General features: G+C 41.5%; 1 protein-coding gene across 3 annotated transcripts in view; it reads left to right on the top strand.

The window, feature by feature from the left end:
* Positions 1–18,851, top strand: part of LNX1 (ligand of numb-protein X 1) — a 68,777-nt gene that overhangs the window by 30,277 nt on the left and 19,649 nt on the right. For all 3 annotated transcript variants that reach the window (XM_027635824.1, XM_027635825.1, XM_027635826.1), the window contains 4 exons: positions 4,192–4,433; positions 6,035–6,190; positions 14,962–15,164; positions 17,821–18,192. In XM_027635824.1, coding sequence (XP_027491625.1) covers positions 4,192–4,433; positions 6,035–6,190; positions 14,962–15,164; positions 17,821–18,192 — 973 coding nt within the window. The remainder of the gene's footprint in view (positions 1–4,191; positions 4,434–6,034; positions 6,191–14,961; positions 15,165–17,820; positions 18,193–18,851) is intronic.

The raw sequence follows: 18,851 nt of genomic DNA, 5'->3' as shown, positions 1-18,851 counted from the left end.
GTCCAAGACAGGAAGAAAGAGGGATAACCTGTGAAGTGACACAGGAAGCAGGGCATTTTTAAGAAAAAAATGCATTATAAGTCATGGAATCATAGAACAGTTTGGGTTGAAGGGACCTTAAATATCATCTAGTTCCAACCCCCTTCCATGGGCAAATACATACATGTTTTTTACCTGTGGTATTGTTTCATTTCAATCACTAGAAGAGAACCAAAAAAATCCATGCAGTTGTCCTTGCTTATGTTTTGGCTTTACATTTTGTCCCTGTGTCAGCCTGGGTAATTGAAGTCCTTGAGGTCAACCTCACTTTCAATCCTTCCTTTGCTGTGCAAGTCAGGGATGCTGCAAGGAAAAATCTGTTTTCAAACCACTGTTTTGATTTGAATTTCAAATGATGTGAATATGTTTCTTTTGGCCTTGAGTTTAACTGAAGGTTGTTTTTACGAATTGTAGGACCAAGTTAAGGCAGCCATGGTGTTTTGGATCTCCTTGCTCCAGCACTTTGGATGTGCTGCTCCTGAAGCCTGGAGTGCAAAGTCTCCCTTGCATGTGGAGCAGGGTGCAGAGCAAAGATTGCCCTGTGGCTGCCAGTGTTGATACTAGCCAGAACTGCAGTCCTGGGTGAAGTTTCAGGAGCCACCACTACTCTCCACTGCCTAGTGGTTAGCTCACATGGCCAGAATTTCAGACAGCACATTTCTGCTTCATAAAAGAAGCTATGCAAACAGAAGAAGCTATTTTCTCAATTTCCTGTATTCACCTAGTGACACTACATTAATGACATGAACTGCACAACACACATTATTAATGTCTGTTTATCTCTCTCGAGTTTGGCCTTCAAATTGTTTCAGTATCATACAGCTGTATGGATGTACTTGCTGTCCAGTGCGACTGAGAAGGAACATAAATCTGTAGTTCACCTTGGCCTGCAGACAGTGTTGGGTTCACTTTCTGACTGGCCTGCGTTAATCAGGTATCCTGCTCCTCCAGCTGTAAATCAGGCATTGTGATTAATAATCACAATGAGAGAGCTAATTAGTACTGGCATGTAGCTGTTTTATGGATTCCTCTTTTCTGGGAGCCAAATCCAACCATATGGAAAAATGTAGCTGAGACACTATAAATATGATTCCACTTAGACAGTAATTTCTTCTGTTTTCTGTTATCACAGCAGTGTCAGCATAAGCAAAACAATGAAAGTGAAGAGATGCCGTTGCAGATTTTATTACAAGTTTGAGGTCTTGGGACTCTTTTTTCTTCTTCAAGGACACTGTGTTAATCCGAAGAAAGCAAGCTTGATTTGTATTCATTTATGCCTGCCACAATTATTTAAGAAATAGCTTCAGTGCTCACACTTGAAGAGCTTCGGTTCTCTTTTAACTATTTCTGGCAGAGTTAGAAAGATATGCTTTGTGCTTTGTGTCATGACAACTTGTCTTCTCCAATAAGCCACATCTTAAACTGTGTCAGTCCTCTCCACATTCAAAGTAACTGTCTTCTGTTCATTGCTGTTGGATTGATGCTGTTGACTGAGTGTCTGCAGTGCAGCCAGGAGCAGCAAGTGAGGATTTCCACAGAAAGTGAAGTCTTTAGTAGTAAAGTGCAGATGGGCACCAGACAGTGGTTGAATCTAGATAGCTGGGAATCGTTGGGCAGAGCCATTTCTGATCTTCATGTTTATCTTCGTAGAACCCACAAAATATAAAAAATCATCTGTATTTGAGGATCCATTCACAAGACTGCTGTTCTAATATCAGCTACTGAAACTTTACTGGCATGGTGAAAGCAGAGGCAAATGAAATAAAATGTAGAGGAGTAGGAATATCTCTTATACTCAAAATCTTTGCAGGATCACTGTAAAGCAGAGACTGTCTTCTGAGAACAACAAACAGTTCTCCCCAAAGCCAGTTCTTTGTGTTCACTTTGTTGTGTTGTGTTTTTAGACTTTTTTTAACTATTTTGTTGAAAATTACTAGGCTGGATCAGCAAATGTGACTTGACTGCAAGTGGGAGATGTCAAGGATGGGTTTCCAAAATGCTGCACTGGAGAAATTTAGATAAGCAGCAAGAGGGAAAGGCCATTGTGCTTCTGCTTCTTGTGAAATCTAAAGGAGAGCAACCTGCCATGGTGTAGGATTCTGGGGGAGTGAGGAAGTCACACCCCATTTTCTGGAAGGAATAAAAAATACCTGCTGCAGGAGAGGCAGGAGAGCTCTTCCTTTCTGGTTTACATAATTATTTTTGCAGTCTTGCCTTGCAACAGGTGCCTCAAATAGCTTTTTTTCAGTCTTTTGCAATAGTTGACCAACCTTCTCTTCCATAAGAGTATTTTCTACTGAGATTCCTCATTTTGCTTGTGTAAGGTTTCAGAAATAACTTCTGTTACAGCCATTCCTCTCCAAGCCTTAAAGTATATACAAAGCCCTTACAGAGTTGCATCAATATGACACAGTTTGCTTTAGGGCTTTTTCCCCTCTTTAAGATGAACATTGTCAGAAGTGGTATGAGGTAAATGATGGTAAATCATAATTTAGTGCCAAAAAAGGTTTTTCAATTGTCTCATCAAAAGCCAGTACCATAGGAGAAATTAAACTGCTGCTCTAAAGCTAATACAGAGAGCTCTGTGACTTCTTCTTTCTTTCTGCCCCAGAAACTGCTTCCATAAATCATTTCTCTTCCAGGGCTTCTGTTCAGTGTACTACTTCTTTTTGTGACACTTAACCCACTAGCATTGTGTACTGCATGTATTATGCATTGCCTTTTGTGCATGCCATATATTACGAAGAGCTTTCTATCCCTAAGGGTTTCTACATCTATTTCTGTGAGTTTGCCCTACAGGGCACTTTCATGAAAGTCATCAGTTAGCCTTTGCTATGAAGAAAGAGATAATAGTAACTGAAAGTAGGTCAAGCTCATTAGATTATGATTAAAAGGCAGATTTTTTTTTTCTAATGCAGTGAATATGGTTCTAGTGGGTGGGCACTGGGCAGAAGAGGTGCTGGAGAAAAGTCACAGGTGCTGTGTCCTTGGCCACTCTGTATTTTCAGTTATTTTATAGCTTTTGTTGAATACTGACTCATAAAGAGTACAGTGACCTTCAATTTCATTCTAGCGACTTTAATGCATCTTAAAAAAGAAATGCCACACATGGTCCTGCCTTCACAGTCTAGGATGAATCTAGAGCAGATAGTTGGTGGCACCAGTAAGTTGGTTTCAAAGCAGGCTCGTAATTTGTATCTTATAATGCTTTATCTTCAGCTTTTTTGGGAACATGCATGTCCAACACAAACAGAGGATTTTGTCACCGTGGAGATCGAGTTAGGATTTAGGATTTGGATTTTCCTTCAGAAGTATTTTAGGACCTGCCTTGAGCTCCTCAAGCTGATGAAATCCCAGGCTGACCTTGGTCTGAGGTCTGAGGACCTACTCTCAGTACCTTGGTGGGAGCCCTGCACTCCCTCCTTGTCACTGGTGGGGCTGCAGAGGAAGTAGGACACACCTACCACCTCTTGCACCTCTTCCTCTGTCAAGGCACTGACCTGTTTATTTTAGCGTCTCAGTTGAGCTGGAATAGCATTGCTGGCAACCTCATCTCTGTGGCTGAATTTGAAAACAGTTCCCCAGGTGCAGTTCAAGTAGTAAATGCTCTGTATGGGCACCTTATGGGAAGTGGATTCCTGAAGCTCTCAAGTGTTGAGCTCCCACCTGCAGCTTTCCCTTCATTGATTGCACTTGTCTCTACAGACCACATTACTGTGCTTCAGGTGTGACTGCCTTGGTGACTGGGAGGGTTTTTCAGGGTGCAGGACTGGGTAAAGCACCTTTTATTTCACCAGCCTCTGATTTAATTAGCCTCCTGCTGTTCCTGTTGTCCTGCATCTGCAGTAACTGTTTATACATGTGAGACTACATGCCAGGCTGTGGCTCTCTATTTTTCCTTGACCAGCAGTAGTCTTTCTGGGTAAGATGTTAACTCAGCTTCTTTGAAGGACAGATTTCCTTCTTTTTGATTCTGTGTAACAGGACAGAGTTGGCATTTTTCCCTCTTGTTAATCATCCATATTTCACTGGTCACCACAATCATCACAGTTTGTACTCCAAGTGATTCCTTGACGCCAGATAATTTCCATAAGTATTCAGCATTTAAATGCAACTTGCTATCATGTGTCTCTTTTCCTCACTTCTCCTTAGATGTAAAGGAGCATCTCACTATGGCCTTACCAAGGAACGGAAGAGGCGTTCCCAAGACTGCTCTCCGGACCATGGCTCCAGCTTAGCAGTAGCTGCCCTGGGCCCTGAGCTCTCAGCAGCTGCGGCCATCGCCTTAATGACAGATGAGCCAGGGCTGGTGAACCCGGCCTTCAGCCCCACCTCGGAGGACAGCCAGCTGGGCAGCAGCCCCGGAGACCTGCACCGCAGCAACCGAAACAGAAGTAAGAACTAAAAAGGTGGCTTCAGAGCCTGGTGGCCTCTTTCAACATTGATTTTTCTGTGAAATATAGGTTGTTGGAGGATTTAGGAAAAAAAAAGGGGGGGATATCAAAAGCTTTCATTTTACATGGTGTATCCAGTTGTGTACTCAGTGAGCAAATAGATTTGAGTTGAAAACAAAATGGCTTGAGCAGGGGCAGCATCAAGCTGAAGATAGACTAGCTGTACACATGCAAACTGCAAGTCTTTCTTAAGAAAGATTATTTAGACAAGTCAGCTCAGTTGGAAGATTAAATGTTATGTATGATGTGCTGGGGAGATGGTGTAGCTGTGTAACAGCTTCACCAGAGCATGGTGGCATAGGTAACCCCCATGGACGTGGGCACCTACCCAAAAGCCTGTTTGGAACTGTGTTTGGCAGTTGCCAAGTATTTGTAGGAAAAATACACCTTAAGAATTGCCTTAGGATCTTGGGAGATGTCTGCCAGCTTCTCAGGAAGGTGCAGCTCAGAAGAGCTGGTTCTGCTGAAATAACCACAGTCAGCAGCAAGATGCATCAGGAAATCTTGCCTTGATCTTTTACCCTGTGACACTGCACCCACCTCTGATGAGTGTCATATTTGAAAAGCATGTCCTGCCACAGGCAGACTCAGAAGTGTTAACTGTGAGTTCAAACTGCGTATTTGAGGATCCTAAAGCCAAAATGGATAGCCCACCTTGTTGGACCAGTTGTGTCTTGAGAGAATTGATGAAGGGCTGAAGAAAGACTAGAAAATGAGCAGTGCTTTCTTCTTGTATGCATGGAGCTGGAGGGGCAAGGAAAGGGAAAATGTAAGAAGAGAACTCCAGAATCTCAATAAATCCTGTCATTTTTATTGAGTTTAGAGGCCACAGTCTGGTTTAAGGGAATGTTGTACTATTGGATTACAATGTTTGGCTAGCATGCAGAGCTGAAAGAGACAGAACAGCAACTGCCATGAAGATGTCTTTAGCAGGATGGAAAAGAGCAACATGTTTTGAAAGTATTATGACTTTTCTTTTGTACTGCTTTACCCAGGTCAGAATATGTGACATATTTGATCCGTCCTACCTGATAATCCTTGAATTTTTGACATGAAATTGTTGGCAATCGTTGGTGGCTTTGGAAGCCTTGCAAGGTTTTGAGGCAGTAGTAGTAGTGGGGATTTTTTCAAGAAGAGTTTTTAACAACTTCCAGCCTTTTTTTTGTCACACTTGTATAGCTTGGGAAAGGCAGTGCTTCTTCCTTTTACTTGCATTTTTCACAGGATTGATGCTGAGATTTTGTCTTGGCAGAGGATTATTCTTTCCAAGGCTACCACACTCACAGAAGATGTCTCTTTGTGGCTGGCAAAACAGACAGGGAAGGAGGCAATTCCAGGATGTGGAACCGAGGTAGGGTAATTGTACCCAAATTCATGTGGGTGCAGCCTTAGAGTATCAGCAGGACTCAGGTGGGAAGGTGAAGTGCAGGCAGCCCTGCTGTTGATGTTATAGCCCATCATATGCCAAGGGCTGCAGAAATGCTATGGTTCTATCCCAGAACTGCTGAACTGTATTGATTTGTTTTTTCCTGCTGTTGCAGCTCGACACTTTGAACGTTCCACTATAAGAAGCAGATCTTTTAAAAAAATAAACAAGGCGTTCAGTGTTCTTCGAAGGACAAAAAGTGGAAGTGCTGTTTCCAACCAGACTGACCGTGAAAGGGAAACTGTTGGAAACTCTGCTGCTGGAGAGGAAGGTAATGCTTTGTTCTCCTTGTGTTATCACTTAAAATGGGGTAGGGGATCCTATCCACATGGGAACCGGATGTCCATGACTGACATGCCTTTCATGTGGTGGACTGTGTGTGATTAAAAAAAAAAAACAAACCAGAAAACTCAATCTTTCCTTATTTTTTTTATTTAAAAAGATGTAAGTGACTAGCAGGCAGGACCGTTGCTGGGATGTGTGGGGCCTCATGTAGGGCTGTTCTGGTAAGAGCCTGAATGCTACAGCCAGCCCAGTATCTAGCACACGGGATGTGGGATCTGATGTCTAGGATCTGTTACTGGAGCTGTCATTGACTTGCTCTGTAATTTTGTTCAAGTCTTCATCAGCATGTGCCTGTCCCCCTAAAGCAAATGGATCACAATGATCATACTTTATAGGAAGTTAATAAGTTTTGGCTAATGTTTACGAAGGACTAGGAATTCCCATTGGGAGGATGGTATGAAAGTGCAAAGTACTGTAATTATTCCAGCATTTCTGTGGGATCCTTGGTGGCAGACTTATATTACCCAACCCAGGCTGGTGATGAGGTAAGAATGCTCTGCTCTTAAACAGGGGGAGAGGCAAGTTTGCCTCATGCGTGTCAGGGATGAGGAGTCTGGCAGGCAGTAACACTTAACATTTGACAATCTCAAAGCAATAAGCAAATGTTACTAATCACTCTGGACCATAATTATAAAACCAACATTGGCATTCAAGCATCAGTAAGACGTGATGAATGAGTGGGAATCATTGCCTTAATCAAGGTCTTCGGTGAGCTTATTATTCCTTTGCTTGAGACCTCAGGAACTCATGTCTCTTCCCAGACCAAATGTCCAGGATACAGGCTTTAAGAAGACAAAATATCCAACTTCCCTTTGCTCTGTATTCAAGTTCTCATTGAAACCCATACAGAATAAGGACAAAAGGCCACCAAATGCTACTTCTAAGCGTCATTGTTCCTGAAGTGGTGAATTGGGGAACCATGTTCAGTATTCTGCTTTATTTGCTTATTCTTTCAGGAGAATTTCACTATGTTACTGTGTTCATGGTACTTACTCTCCTACCTCACATACTTGCTGATGTAGCCAAAATAATACCTGGTTATTCAAAACTATGAACCTTTTCCATAAAAGGAATGTGAATATCCTCCTTGACCTGGAAACATTATTAATAACTTTACTGTCCCAAATATTTTATTATTTTTCCCCAAGTAAAATTTTGCAAATAAGTTGTTTATATCTCTATATAGGCAGACAGGTATATTTCTCATTCCCACACAACTCTTCAATCCACTGTAAGCAAAAGTTTGCCTTTCTTCAGAAGGGGTGGAATTCTGCATGTCCCAAGTCCATACTTTTGAAAAAACACCTCTTCAGGATGGGACACAGTGATTTTAATGACCGCTTTCTGCCTAGGCATATAGTTGACATTAGTAACTCTTCCACTGAAAGCTTGGTTTCATGTCCAGAGTGTGTGGATGATCTGGATGTCAACAGCACCTATGCAGTAGCCCAGTGTAGTCCAGACATTAACAAAAGGAGGTGTGTAAGATGACACTGGCCTTTACATTTCCAACAGAATGAAAAGTACTGCTGTCTCAATTTTAAGAAACATATAATGGGGCCCTGAAGTGGCAATCACTCCAGGGTCCCACTGACAGTATCAAGGTTGTCCATTCTCTCCTTGGCTCTGCTTGCGGTTTCATTCCTCTGTACCAAGCATGACTGTAAACTTGCAAATGTATTTGGCTGCACTGGAAAAACCAGGTAGGCATGTAATTACTTAATAAGCAGTTACTCTTAACTATGAGATCACAGAAGCTGGGTACCTAAATTACTTTATTAACTACATTTACAAAGGATGCATTTTGATTACACAGTTCTGGAATTTAATCTTAAAAAAATGCAAGCAAATAACTTGCAGCAATACAACTTGAACAAAAATCTCTATTCAGTTCTTTGCAACAGGTGCTTTGTGTAATGTCATTTCAAAGGCTCTCTCTGTTTCTTCTTGTTGGAGGAGGAAATGAATGTACTTCTTTCTGTAGCAGTTATCCTGACAGCTGGAGGCTGGTTTTTTTCTCCAGCTTGTATATATTCCTCTTTTATTTTTTTTTAAATCCTCAGTGGCTCTGAGCAGTCTGCTGTTAGACTTCTGATTAGAGCTGTTGGTCAGTCTTTAGGGATAGCTACGGTATGCTCTGCCCTGTGCTTGCTGAAGCTCTGGTCCTAACCCATTGAAGAAAAGGCAGCCCCATGTGTCTCTCTCCCCATTGCCACTCCACTCTCCTGGGCATGCTTCTGTGGTGGTGAATGGAGATGGTTCCTGACTTCAGAGGTCCCCACACCCAGTGTGAAAGCTGCTGCTGCCTTTCCTGAGGTTTCACAGGTTCGTATCTGGGACCACCTGAGACCACAACTCAGCCATGCCTCATTGCTCGAGGAGATTGGACAGCACACCACCAACTTTCTTCACCAGGCTTAGTCAGTGTATGTGCACAATAAAGCTGCGACTATGCCAGCCTCACAGTGGGCACAGAGTGATAGGTACCCTTCTTGGTAATAACTTCTTATTGATAAAGGAGCTGTCAGATCATCTGTCAAAGCTCAAAGTTCATCTGACCCCAGTTTTCAGAATTTCCTCATCTTAGTTCAGATGTCTCTATTTGATCTGCGTTTTGCCCATATTTCAGTCAAGGGAGCTCTGAGAATGAAAACCATAATGAGTATCTATGTATTGACCTTCAGCATTCCACTGCAGCGTGTGTAGGTGCCTTTAATCTGAAGCTACTATGGTTTTTGGGCCAATGCTCAGTTGCAATATGACTGTGAGAATGCAAGACAAACTAATCATTTCTGATGTGGGAGAAAAAATATTCAAATTCTGCTTAACTTGAAGCTGAATGCAGTACTGGTTTTGGAAAACCCCTTTGATACCTATAGACATTGAAAAATATGATGTATAATGTCAAATGTGTTTCTGTTATAATTACAGCAGAGAAGTAGTTACAGTCTAATGCTATCTTATATCTGGAGTTGGTAGCAGTTCTGCACTGTGAAGATTACTTCCCTATTTATGTTTCTAGTCCGTGATTTGATTTGTTTAATCAATGTTATATGTGCTTATTTTGAATTTAAATTATTCAGGCTTTCTTTGTTCCTCTGTTTAAACGTTTTTGTGACATTTTCAGCAGAGAATTGTTAAATGTCCAAACCAAATAAAATGTTAGATGTGAATGAGAAGTGCAAACACTGATGAGAAAATATTTGAGGGAAGGAGTTGTTAAGATTTTCTCATTTTTAATAATTTGGTGTTTATCAATAACCCATGCAAAATAATATTTTTCTGTAGTGCAGCACCCAAGCTTGTGATATCTACCTAAGAGTAATTTTATTAATAGCGCTTGCAACTACAAATAGCTTTCCAGGACTGAAGTAGAAATTCAGAAAGTTTAAAAGAGGTGGTTTTATTCTGAGACGTGAGTGAAGGTGACAGGGACATGCTTATGGCACTGATGCGTTTAAGATGTAATATCCTCTGACTGGATCTAGTAGTGTAAATGACCTTGACAATCTACTTAAATGATGAAATATCTCCAAGCAAAGACTGCTCCAGCTTTGCTATGCTTATTTGTATCATCGTGCTCTTAGTTTGGCATTACACTTTTAATTCACTTCCAAGAAGGACTATAAACAGATATACTCTGTACTTAAATTGATCTACAAATACAAGTTGCAAACCAGCTAATGTTTTAGGAGGAAAGAATTTACAGGTGCAACTGAAAAAACCTCTATACAATTTTACAGTAAAAGAGAGCTGTGTTTCTGGCTTTCAAAAACATTGATTAGTTCCATTTTGCAGTCAAGCCATTGTAAAAGAAATTGAATTTATGATTGCTTGAGGATGACAAATGTTTTTCAAAGTCAAACTCAGTCTCATGGTAGGTGCAGTTCTACCACCTGTTATTGCTTTGCAGCAGTCAAGACCAAGGCAGCCCCAGCAGGCACTGGCAAGACCACAGAACAGTTCAGTTTAGTATTTTATATATATATATATATTTATATATATATTTATATATATACACATACATACATATATAAGATAGATAGATGGATAGATATGCTTCAATATTTGGAAAAGTACATGAAGAAAAAGAAGGTAAGTGAAACACACATGGTATCAAGCATTTCATGGTATTAAGGCTCTCTATGTGCAGAAAAGAAAGTGGTTTATTGCACCCCAGTACAAGACAGAGCAACCCAACTTCTGTCTCAGGAAGGCTGCACCCCACAGAAATGCCACACTGTTTCTCTTTTTCCCAGAGTTGATTCTGTTGCGGTTCTGATTTCGCAGAACAGCTGTACAGAACTGGTTCGAAGTACTCTGCTCTGGAACAATGAGCCAGGCAATTTCCAAAAGAAAGGGGTTGTCTCTCTAGCATTTCCTCTACTGCAGACTGATAAATTTTCCTGCTGTAAATGAGAGAGCCACAACTCTTTTGAGACACATTTGGCTCTACAGCAGTTTAATTTTAGTTATTTTGGGGCTCCTTTGTTGAGAGGAATGTCCAAAAGGAAGAAGAGATGTTAGAACTGGCATCACCTTCTACCTGCCCCCTCTATCAGAGCAGCATCCCTGGAGAATTAATGGAAGGCATTAAATCAAAATGATGGCAAACTGCTGGGAGAATGAAACGCTGCATGAAAATCCATTGGGAAGGAAGTGTTGCAGAATAAAGTCCCACACCAGTGCAAGAGCATGTGACATTCAGAGACACAAGAATTTTCCTACAATGGGTTACACAAGCTTCATTTAAATTCTGGTGTCCAGATGCTGGGAAGCATGAGTGTGTGTCCCTGCAGACAGCATTATTTGTGGCGATGGGCTGGCATCTCACATCAGTCAGGCCTTCTGATCTAAATGAGGACTTGCAAACACAGACACAAGTTTTGTTTACAGTGACCTTTGATTAATCTGGACTCAAGAGTCACAGCAAACCTTACACAGTGCTTTGTTGTACTGAATACCAGGAATGAAGACAGAAGTTACACTCATGGCCGCACTATCGGAAGGAACATGGTACGCATAGAAGTCAGCTGAAACCTGAGCACTGAAGGAACACTATCATTAAATGTTATAAACTGTGGGGATAAAATATTAAGCATAGTTAAAATTTTGTAGTACTATCTCATGGCCACTATACTAATGAATGTTTGGTGTCCTACGTTGTGCCAGACAAGCGGAGTTTACTTTGCAAAGCTGGTCTCTCCTGTGTTATTTGTTACTGTAATGGGATGTGTGAAAATATAAATAAAATTGCACACTAGTATAAGGGAAATATTTTTTGAGGAAAAAGCCCACACAATCTTTCTAAATGCAGATGACATTTTATTATATTGACAGATTCAGAGTGCTCCATACAACCCCCGGTGACAAAAGCACAACACTCTGTGGGAAAACCTGCAAGAATCACCAAAAATGAGACAGAAAGTCTCCTTTCTAGATTCAGCAGCTCTTCGATATTTAAGGACTGGAAATATAAAATGGTAAAGAAAGGTATGCAATACTCCTGGGTTTTCCGACTCTGGAAAACCTGGCCTAAGATTATGGAGAATACCAATGAGACTGTAAGGGCTGGAAAATGGAGTATGTGAAAAATGATACTCCAGCCTCCCAACAGGCTGAGTGGTGCAAGTCCTCAACCCAGCTGGAGTTGAAGACCCTTAAATTGGCCTGCTGAGGCCCCATTCACTGTACACAACCAGGTGCTGAAAAAGGGTCCACCTTTTCTGGGTATGGTATGAACATTCAAAAATTCAATTCAAAGACATTGCTTTCTAGACATGGCATCATCTTATAATAGGTGTGGTAGGTTTCGATCAAACTGCACACAGTGTATGCAGGCTGTTTGGTGAAAAATTATTATGAATTCTCTTATTTAAAAAATGTGTGTTTGAGTATTTTATACATTTAGTTTGTCAGATGTTACTGTTAGTTTATCAAAATAGATATTGGCCTTTCTTTACAGCAGTCTAGGTTGTTGGCAATACAATGTCTGTGTATATGTCTGTATATGTCTGGAACAAAAAGAGGCAAGTCTGCAACGAAGAGAGCAGAAATTAATGGATGATGGAGTTATTTTTGTTGCTTAGCCCATCTGGAGAAAATGGTTCAATTTATTAATTATATGTGATAGAGTGCACAAATCAAATAAAGACAAGAAGTAAGACAGTACAGCCTGCTAACTATAAAAGAGAAGCATTAGAAACTTGTAAACTGGCAAGAAAAATGTCTTGAGAAGATTTGCTCTGTTGTAGATTGCTCACTTCAGAAGGAAATTAGGCATTAAAAGTTCCTCTAAAAGAATCTCTATAAACTCATATTGAAAGTCAGCCAAGTGCCACTGCAAGACTTAACAAACCAGTTAAGGCATTGTTCAAGATGAAAAGAAACTTATTTAAGTTTATACCCTATGTAAAGATATATGTAAGTCTTGTACAAGTGTAGTGACTTGTTCACTGCCGCATTGCCCTGATTTTGCTCTGGGGTTACAGACTGAAATAACGTGAGAGTGTCAATAGCTTGTTCAATGCACAGTTCTCCATGGACAAGAAATGTAACTGGATAATTCCTTTAGAAAAGTTTTCAGATTGAGCTATGGGAAAATGAGTGTCTGAGTCAAAAAGCACAGTTTGTTAGGATGTGAAGTGAGTCATGCAATGGGAAATGGAAGTAGTTCTACTATAAGAATGTTTTGGTCATCTTCAAAATATATATGTATATATATATATCGATTTATGCTATTTGTGTGCAGAGAAGATCTAGGTATCCAGATTTTCATTTGCATTTTACACATAGCTACCTTTGTAGCCACACTAAGAATGTAAAATTCGCATGCTTATTCTGATGCAGGGATCAGACCGCTAGTGATTTTTGAGGAGTACTTGTATCATCTGACTTAAAGCACCCCACTGAGATGCCAGAGTTAATTGCCTCATTTTTCTTAAGCAGCAGTGGAGAACATTTGGCACTTCCAGGGGTGATTTAACAGTTACAGGGGTATTGATTCCTTTGGGTGACTGTGCACTATAAAGGAAGTCAGAGCAAGTGGATCACCAAATTGTGCATTTGACTTAGAGGCCTGGATTTAGATCAAGTGAATCCACACTTCAGGCTAGAGAGAATTGAACAAATTATAAGCTGAGCAATAGCATTTAGAAAATAGAAGAGTATGGGGAAAATGAAGCACCTTTCCTGAGACATTAGTTGCATGCCAAACTTAAGTAAACATGTATTAGCGCAGAAACTGCTATTACAAGAGTATAAACTAAATGAATACTTGGGTATTAGGTTGGTAAAGGCTGTGTAGTTATCTAAATAGACTTTTATTACCTGTCAACTCTTGTAAAACCACAAAGTCGAAGTCTGTGCTACCGGTAGGTGCTTTTTACAGATGTGGAGGAGGACAGCTTCCCACCCCGAAGAGAATATGATCAAAGAAGTGGTAAGGGATGCAACATGGTGTTTCTCAGTATTTTTTTCCTGTTCTTTCTTCCCCCTTACTCTCTCCCAAAAGGCTTTGGTGCCTTGCTGGTTTGTTACCTGCTAATTCTGCACTAGAAAATATTTATTCTATCTCAGATATTGGTCTGTTAATTTTCATTTTACACTTAACCACTATTCAGTAACAATTACTGTACTTTCATTTCTAAAATAGGTTATTGAAAAAATACTAGCAGTTAATTTTTTGGTTTACAGGTTTTTCATATAAGCACTGGATTGGACCTGCATGCAAAAAATTCAAAAGCTTTCTCTCACCTGTGGGGGATTCAAAATTATTGAAGGCTGACACACCTGTGCTATAAAACTCCCAGGTGCTTTTACTTCAACTCTGCTCACTGCTGAGTGTGGACCTAGAAGGAAGGAGAGTATTAGTGACATGCTGTGAAGTCAAACAGGCCAGTTGAAAAGTGGTGTTTGGAAGAGGATACTCTTATCCAGTGCATTATAAATACAAAAAGACCTCTACCCACCGTTAGTCCCTCCTTCCCACAGCCAGATTGCCAGGACCAGCAGAGATCTTTCTCTCCAGGCACTCTGAGCATACCATAGTTTTAACACAGATACGTCACAGTAAGAACCAGTCACTCCTACTTCCTGGAGTTCAGGCAGTGATGAAGGGAGAGGAATCTGGTAGGGAAACTACTGTGTGGTTTGGATTGTCCAAGATATCTTGTCCTTCTGTTAGCTGAAGATAAATAAAATGCTTCCTTGGATGTCACAAGCCAAGCACCCAGTCCTCCACTATGGCATCAAAACCAGAGAACAGCCTGGGATGCTACCAGTGAGACAGAGTGTGCAATCCAGCACAGAAGGGATGGGTGTTTGTTGAGGTGCCCACACCCATCTCTTCTACAGCCAGCAAGGAACTGTGGCGTGGTTCTGAGGCGTCTCTGGGGACTAAAAATGTATTTTGTTCTCCTAAAATGTGTAACAGTTTTTAAGTACATTTCATCTGTCTGGATTACATCAAAGTTTAGGGCTGTGTTTTGTGGGGGGAAAAAAGGAATATATTAATTGTGAAAAGATCCCTTCAAGTCCACTCAGCAAGCATACCTATTCTTTCCTACCCTCTTACTAGAAATTATATCCATGCATAAAACCTAGTTTGGCTAACTGGCAGGTACTTGAACTTGTGCCGTGCATATTTCAACAAAGTAAAGCTGTGATGTCAAATAAATACCTTATGTGCATTTCCAGGTTTTCCCAGGTTGTATCACCTGATTCCAGATGGGGAAATTACCTGCATTAAAATCAGCCGTACCGATCCTCATGAAAGTCTGGCCATTAGGATTGTGGGAGGCAGTGAGACCCCCTTGGTTCACATTATTATACAGCATATTTATCGAGATGGGGTAATTGCCAGAGATGGAAGATTGCTGCCTGGAGACATGATACTAAAGGTACAATACTGTGGAGGTACAAGATAAAAATATCCTAACAAAGAATAAGATTAAGTCAATTATAATGATATTTGCAACGTTGCATGCACAAAGACATTCAGTTCCTCTACGTGCTGTAATGATTTCATTAATTTCAACAGTTTTTTAAGTTCATGGATTTGTTTCTGTTTCCTAGTCACTGACAAACCACTCTGATTTCTCCTCAAACATGGTAGATCCAAAATGCAATGTAGGACAATAGACTGTTGGCATTTCTGACCCAGTGGTGCAAAAGTTGTTTCTGTCAGTAGAGACTGGGGTTTTTGTCCAGTTTGTTTCCACTGAACTGTGGGCCTAAATCTCAGTTGGTGAGGCTTCCACTGCCTCATATCCCACTTATACCAGGATGGGTGACAGGGGGCTGATGAGTGTTATTTCAGTATCTAGCTCCTCTGTATGATGTGTTCAATACCACAGGAGTGTTAGACACTGCCCAGTTTATTTTGTGAGTGTTGCTCCACCAGCAGCCCCAGGTGAAATCTTTAAGAACAACTTGAGCGGTCTCCAGGCATTAGCTGTTGACTGCTATTTCTGCTCCTACTTCTTCAGAAATGTACAAGAGATGAACAAGAATTGGGCCAGATGGTTAAAGATCACATGTTTTTACATCTTTACATCCCATCAGCAACAGCTTTTGAATGGGAACTGCACTCTCAGTTGCTCCAGTGACTTGGAGTTCAGCGAGGATGGTAAATTATATTAATGCATCAGTCCTTAGATGAAAAGAGTGACTACAGAAAATACTAGTTCCTTCCTTGCTTTGATATTTCGATGGTGTGTATTTGGAGTGCACAGGTATATTCACATTGCAAGCCAAAGGTACAGCTGGAGCTCACCCAGGTTTTCCAGATTAGAATCTCTCACATTAGAGAGCAGGCTGCTTCATTCACTCTAGGCAGGTCATGCTGCCGTGGACAGACTGGTGCTGATGCCCAGGCTAACCATTGTGGCATTAGCTGGGATAAGGCTACAGGAGCTAGAAGTTGCATGGACTGCAAAGATCTGACATCCTATTTTCGGGTTTTCTTCCAGGTTGGACTCTCGATGTCCATCCCACTGCCTGCTCTGGTATGCCTAGCTGGTAGGGTTAGTGAGTAGTTCCTCAAGTCCTACTGATTTTTTCTACTACATATTCCATATGAGTAATTACTAAGGATACAATCCTCTGAAGTTCAGAGCACCATGTATAAGCCACCATGCTCCCCTAGCTTTTGCTCAGTGGTATCTGAGGACACTTGAGGCATGCCAAGGTTGTGCCATGCCTTCTACTTCATGTCAGACAGACCCTGGCCAAAGAGGTTTCTCAGGATCACAATGTGGGCACACTTCACTGTAGTACTGTATAAAAAATGCCTCTGGATTGTGGTTCTGAGTAGTAGCTGGGTAAGTGTCACTCAGTTGTGCCTTTCACGGAGGCTTTTTGTCCTGGTGCCAGCACGGAGTGGCAGAGTTACTGGCACCACTGAAACAAAACTGTTCCTGCAGGGCACATCCAAATTGCACTATGAAGCTGTGACTGTAGCACGGATGGGCCCAGCTCAGCTCTCCCCAGCTGTGGCTCATTGCCCAGGGATTTACCAAGGATTCTTAGGAATTTCAGCCCCATCCTGCTGCAGCTCATGCTGTTCATGGTACCCAAGCTGGCAACTTTAAGTTGAGGTGTGTCTCTCTGGGTGCAGACCCCCCACCAGACTGTAGCAGGGACAGCCCCATCATGCCACACTGGCAATCTGCAAAAGCAAACACCAGTCAAATGCTTTTGTCCATGCTGGGGACCATTTCTGTTACATTTTGGAGACATTTCTTAATATTTAAATAGTTCAATCTGTGCAGTGTAAAACTATGTGGAAATAACTTGTCTGATTAGAGTTTTCCAGCCAGCAGTGAGTTACAATCTCACAACTGGTTTTTATTTAGCAGTATAAAGTGCAATACCTAGTCATTCTTACACATATGGACATGACAGGATTGACTGGAAGCTCTTTCTTTTCACCATCCAAATTAAAAAAGTGGTAGTTGTGCAGTTTTACTGTCATCTGAGTTAAATCTTAACTGGAAAACACTGAGAAACTTTAAAAGTCTGATTTCTGGTGTGGTAAATCATCATAATTGCTAGTGAATACCCAGGGCATTTAAAGTTCTACTTGAGGTTCTTTTCTGCATTTTAATTAGAGATTCATTACTGGGGAACATTTTTTTTTTTACTGTACCAAGAACAGCTGGGAGATAATGAAGGGGAGAAACAGCAGGAAAGTGGTGTGAGTGAAAGGAAAGGTTGTCAAGGCAATTTGAAATCAGAAGCTAGTGGAATAAAACTAAGATCTATGAAAGGATATTGAAGCTTGGGAAGAACAATAAGAAGGATGGAAAATAACATGTATGTCTGGAGACTATCAGGGAGAAAAGGGAAGAAAAAGGGCAGAAACTGTCTGTACAGCACATCCTTTCCTTGGGGGGAAGGCTGTTCTGCACTGCAAACTTGGCCTCCTGCTTGACACAGTTTGAAATAGCACATGTCGCTTTGTATGAAGACATCTGTGTAAATAGAGCTGCTGTCTCCAGAGCCAGCTCAGAATAGACTGCCTTCCTGCTGCTGATTTACACTTCTCTCTTCCAGGTAAATGGCATGGACATCAAAAATGTACCTCACAACTATGCCCTGTCAATCCTGAAACAACCCTGCCACGTGCTCCGACTGACAGTGCTCCGAGAGCAGAGGTACCGATGCCGAAACAGTGGACTTTCCCTTGATGCTCACTGCAATAGGGATGACAGTTTCCATGTTGTGCTAAACAAAAGCAGTCCAGATGAGCAGCTGGGAATAAAGCTGGTTCGCAAGGCCGATGAGCCGGGGGTATTTATTTTCAACTTGCTGGAAGGTGGCATGGCTGCCCGTGATGGACAGCTTCAGGAGAACGACCGGGTGTTGGCCATCAATGGGCATGACCATCGGTACGGCAGTCCAGAGAGTGCAGCCCAGCTGATACAGGTTTGTCATCACCACTTTGACCACGGTTTTTGAACTGTGCAAAAACCAAGCAGCGTGTTTTCACCATCCATTGCAAAGCAGGGCCAAACATTGAGTTTGCATGTTTGGAGGAGGGAAGGATACATTCAAGCTTGGATGGGAATTTACTCCTCTAAAAGCTCCTTGGTTTCATTGTGTCTTCAAGGGTGAATGTGGCCATGGACTCTCATGTCTCGGGTAGTGGTGCCTGCTACGATCAGGCTTTGGAACATACAGATCACTGTAAACATCTCTATCCTCTGAGCATCATCAAAGCGTGATGCTATCTGCCAAAAGGCATGCCAACCTGCACCCTGGAAGCACTGGGTCCAGTAGGATCCTAACTCCTCCAGCTCAGAAGGAGTCACAGTGCTCTCTGGTGCAGCCCTGGAGCAAACTAGAGTAGCCTAAGGCAATGGATGTCATGTTTCAGGATGAACAACACCCTCCCAAACTCAGTGATTTCCCATGGATGTGTTTTACAGCTGAAGGTAGTCCATTCCTTATAGGTATTTCTTACCTAAATCCAGCATATAGAAATCCAAGTGTTTTGGAAAAATGGATTTGTAGCTCTAGTTTTTATAAATCTCTATTTAGATGCTCGTGGAGAACTAAACAAATGCCTCTGCAATGCACTAAGC

This window comes from Corapipo altera, unplaced genomic scaffold (assembly GCF_003945725.1).
Source record: "Corapipo altera isolate COAL_440 unplaced genomic scaffold, ASM394572v1 22b, whole genome shotgun sequence".
Taxonomy (NCBI): Eukaryota; Metazoa; Chordata; class Aves; order Passeriformes; family Pipridae; genus Corapipo; species Corapipo altera.
Note: the sequence above shows the minus strand (reverse complement) of the source record. Positions and strands in the feature narration are given on the sequence as shown.